Consider the following 5,000-nt stretch of genomic DNA (forward strand, 5'->3'; position numbering starts at 1 on the left):
GATCGCAGATGTCATGCGTGCTCGAAAGCCTTCAGCCAAGCTGCCAACTTGACCGCCCATACAAGAACACATTCAGGAGAGAAACCATTCCGATGTCCAGTTTGCGACAGAAGATTTTCACAAAGTAGTTCGGTGACGACACACATGAGAACTCATTCCGGGGAACGTCCTTACAGGTACGATGATCTGATGCGTTTATCTTCCATACAGTAATCTTTCATGTATGTGTGTATGTGTGCGTATATATATATATATATATATATATATATATATATATATATTGTATATTAACCCTTTATAACATACTATGTATGTATATATACACATAAGTGATTTTGAAGATATATACATACATATATATATGTGTGTGTGTATGTATATGTATATATGTATATATAGGGGATGGAAACTAAAAGTTCCTAAGGTGATTTTTAAAAAAATCAATTTTACACATTTTCAAGAATATAAACAATTTGTTATATTTTCTTTTTTTTTTATTTATTTATGTATTTATTTTTTCTTTTTGAAATAATAAAACCACAAGGCCTAGAGACTTTTGACCAATCTAGGGAACTTTTAGTCCTCGCTCCTATATTTCTGTATTTTCTTTCTTTCTTTCTTTTTTTTTTTTTTTTATTTTTAAAAGTTTTACTTTGTTTTTATCGATTACGCAAATATCTTATTGTTACTTCATATGTGAAGTAGTTCTTTTTTTTTTTGTTTCCTTATCTTTTATTCTTTTCTTATTTTAATAATTATATTTGTATAAGTAATATCGTAACTTTTATATGAACCGATGATCATGACAATGATATACATTTTTCGTTTATCGAGATGTTGTGACACACATATACACACACATACATACGCGCGCGCGCGCACGCACGCAGTGAACATTTGAAAATTCGTATTATTTAAAAATTATTTTTCACTATTAATTTTATTATCGAAAAATAATTCTTCTTTTGTGATTTACAAAATTTTCCAAATATACATATATATCTGAGCCGTACGTAACAAACAAAAATAAATATCTTTTTAATATCTCAAACGACTTGTATCAATGATTAATATATTATAATCATTTGTTTTTCGTAAATATAGATATATATATATATATAAAAATAAATTTTACAGGATGTTAAGAGAAATACATTAACCCTAATCGTGCAGACAATTCGAAAATAATTTCAAATCGTGGATTATGCTATATAACATTTCGGACACTTCGAACAGTTTTTGTCATTTATACGAAATGAATAAATTTTGACTCGGTAAAAGAAAAATATTGTATAGTTTACGAAGAGATAATAATCAATAGGTTTAAAAAGGCATTTCTAATTCTGTCGTTATAAAAAAAAAAAAAAAAAAAAAAAAAACAAAAAACAAAAAAAAAAAAAGAATCACATGAATCATGCGACGCGCAAATTGTTTTAATTTGAGCCCAAAATTGGTCTGAGTTATCTTACATCCCTAAAGGCACGATTAGGGTTAAAACGAAAAGGAAAAAAAAAAAAAATAGAAAAAAAGAAGAACAAAAAAATGGGAAAAGAAAGAAGAGATAAGGGAAACAAAAATATTCTTCCTTCGATTTTTAGATGTCGCCTCTGCAAGAAAGCGTTCTCCGACAGTTCGACGCTGACAAAACACTTACGAATTCATTCCGGTGAGAAACCATATCAGTGCAAGGTATGTCTCCTAAGATTTAGTCAAAGTGGCAATCTCAACAGGCACATGAGGGTTCATACGGCGACCCTAACGTGACACAATTCAACGAAGACAATCGATAGCAATCATTCGCTGCCACGTTATTGTCGAATACCGGTTATTCGACATGGAACTGGAACTATTACTACTACTACTACTACTACTACCACTACTACTACTATTACTACTACTACTACTACTACTACTACTACTACTACTACTACTACTAATGCTGCTGCTGCTGCTGCTGCTGCTGTTGCTGCTGCTGCTGCCGCTGCTGCTGTTACTATTAATAATAATAATAACACTAATACTGCTAATAACTTGACGACAAAAATTTAGAATAATAATCTATAAATAGATCGAAATACAAAACACCGAAGTGTGTGTTGTCTCTGTACAGCCGATAAATCTTTCTTCTCTCATTCCTCCCGACTGCAAACGAGATTTAAAAAAGAAAAAAAAAAAAAGAAAGAAAAAAAAAAAAGAAAACAGAAAGAAAGGAAAAATGTTGAAAAAAAAGAAGTACCATAAAAACCATCCTAAATAAAATTCAATTCTTTCGGAATGTGTTTTCCTAAAGGGGTGCGGGGAAAAAAAGAAAAAAAAAAGAAAAAATAAGAAAAAAAATCCAACCTAAAGATCGCATCGATCATCATCCACGTTCGAGTCTTCGAATGGATAATATCGTAAATTGAAAACATTAAAGAAATTCATACGAATGCAATCGAAATAATAAAATAAACAAATAAATAAATAAAAATAAATAAAAATAAATAAAAATACAATTAAAAAGAAAAACATCAAAATTAAAAATCAATATATAAATAATATCCTAATAAAATACAATTCTAATTAAATATTTTAAAAACCAATCTAAAGATCTAATCGATCCGTTCGTTCGTTCGTTCACGTTCGAGCCTTCGGATAGGGAAAATCTAAATCAAGAAATGAAATGAAATGAAATGAAATGAAATGAAATGAAATGAAATGAAATGAAATGAAATGAAATGTAATGAAATGAAATGAAATGAAATGAAATGAAAAAAAAAGAAAAGAAACGAAAAGAAAGAAGAAAAAAAGAAACGCAAAAGAATATCTCCAAGTCTAAGCGTAGATCATTTAAAAATCATGGCGCGATCGAGATGAACGTTTTATATTTTTAAATCCACGAGATGAATAATAATCGAAGGATCAACGATCGAGATAGATGATATTATATCGATCGATAAATCGGCAAGGAGAGAGAGATCAATAGATCGATCCGATCGATCGATCAAACGCACTTAGCTATTTAAATTAGATCGGGATCAGGTTGTTGATGGGATATCGTAATTTAGATCTCCAACACATCCACCATAGCACCGTTGATTATTGTACAAATATTGTATTTATTATAATTAATTATAATATTAATGTGTTGCTGTGTGTTTTCACCACCCTTTCATTTTTTTCTTATTTATTTATCTTCTTTTTCTTTTCGAATGTTTATCATCGTGTGGCATTTGTTTGTTTATTTATTTATTTATTTTTTTTTAAATCTTTTTTCTTATTGTTGTTGTTACTTTTTTCTTTTTCTTCTTTGTCAGTTCGTTTTTTCCTTTGTTTCCTTTATTTTATTTATATTTATATGTATATATATATATATATGTATATACATAGATACATATATATACACATATACATATCTATACGTGAAGATATATACATATATGTATATATATACACATATATACATATATATATATATATATATATATATATATATATATATATATATTTATATAATGGTGAAACAAAAGTGTTCACTGACGCCACTTTTTGTCAAAACGAAGAACGATATATACGTACATATATATATACATATATATATATATGTATGTATATATATATATATACATATACATATACATATATATACGTATCCATACACATACACACACACACACCCGCTCACGCACACACGCACGCGCGCACACCCACACGCACATATATATTCATATATTCATATATTCATATATGTATGTGTACATACATATATATATATATATATACACATACATACATATATATATATATATATATATATACGTATATGTATATGGAATATTATTCGTATGAGAAAAAGAAAAATATTTAATCGATTAAAAAACGGATGAGAGAATGAACATGTGCGTTTTCTTTTTGTAATCCCGCAGCATCAGGATCCATGTATCGTCGTCATGTGGGGGGGCGAGGGGTGGGGGTGGACTTGAAGTCGATGGTTGGACGAAGGCCAAGTTGGATGAGGGTAACAATGGGGCGGGTGGAGAGGAAGAGGAAGAAGGAGGCTCTCGTGTTGTCGGAGGATTCGCATGGATATTACTCGTAACTTCAACTTCATGGGAGAAAGGGTGGCGGTGGGGTTGAAGTGGGGCATTAGGGTCAGGGGGTTGTTGTTCTAAATATTTGTTCATGAATTTCGTCACCACCATTATGATTTCCCTATTTTTTCTCACAGGTTTAAACTATATAAGGACAACTTTGTCTCTCACTTTACAGAGTACCCACTTTTTACTTATCATCATTGTCATCGTCATCGTCATCGTCATCGTCATCGTCATCGTCATCGTCATCATCGCCACCATCGTCATTGTCGTCATCATAATCATTATAATCATTATAATAATCATCATAATCATAATCATCATCATTATCATCATCATCATTATCATCATTATCATCGCTATCATAATTATTTAATATCATCATAATTATCATCACTCGTCAAAAATCTTTCGCTCGCTCTCTATCTCTCTATACATATATAATAATTATGGGTATTTATATAAAGTAATGGTTATTCTTGGAATTGTATATATATATATATATATATATATATATATATATATATATATATATATATACATATATATATATATGTGTATATATATATATATATATTAAAAAAAAAGAAGGGGAAAGATAAAAAATAATTAAAAAAAAAAAAAGAAAAACAAAGAAGAGTAATAAAAACAGTAGAAGACGAAGTATTATGTAATATGGTTCTTCCTAAGTTATGTACCGGCACGGCTATGCAGGGACGACGAGCTGGTCCGCCATTTTTATATCTTTTATTTCATTTCATTTCATTTCATTTCATTTCATTTCATTTCATTTCAATTCAATTCAATTCAATTCATTTTAATTTTCTTTATTTACTTATTTATTTATCATCTTATTCTTATTTTTGTTCATTTTTTTTTCTTTTTTTTTTTTTTTTTTTAATTCTTTTCTTTAATTTTTTTTCTTTT

The 5,000-nt window shown here is 28.9% G+C and overlaps 2 protein-coding genes across 12 annotated transcripts in view; one reads left to right on the forward strand and one right to left on the reverse strand.

Annotated features, from left to right (window-relative positions):
- Positions 1-3,128, forward strand: part of LOC124431509 (protein glass-like) — a 12,782-nt gene extending 9,654 nt beyond the window's left edge. For 10 of the 11 annotated variants that reach the window (XM_046979568.1, XM_046979584.1, XM_046979599.1 and 7 more), the window contains 2 exons: positions 9-176; positions 1,599-3,128. In XM_046979568.1, coding sequence (XP_046835524.1) covers positions 9-176; positions 1,599-1,764 — 334 coding nt within the window. In that variant the 3' untranslated portion in view covers positions 1,765-3,128. The remainder of the gene's footprint in view (positions 1-8; positions 177-1,598) is intronic. The other variant, XM_046979574.1, reaches the window with a different exon arrangement.
- The window catches only part of LOC124431555 (C-terminal-binding protein), a 34,115-nt gene that overhangs the window by 1,196 nt on the left and 27,919 nt on the right, over positions 1-5,000 (reverse strand). The window lies entirely within an intron of this gene.

Source organism: Vespa crabro, chromosome 1, assembly GCF_910589235.1.
Source record: "Vespa crabro chromosome 1, iyVesCrab1.2, whole genome shotgun sequence".
In the NCBI taxonomy this organism is placed as follows: Eukaryota; Metazoa; Arthropoda; class Insecta; order Hymenoptera; family Vespidae; genus Vespa; species Vespa crabro.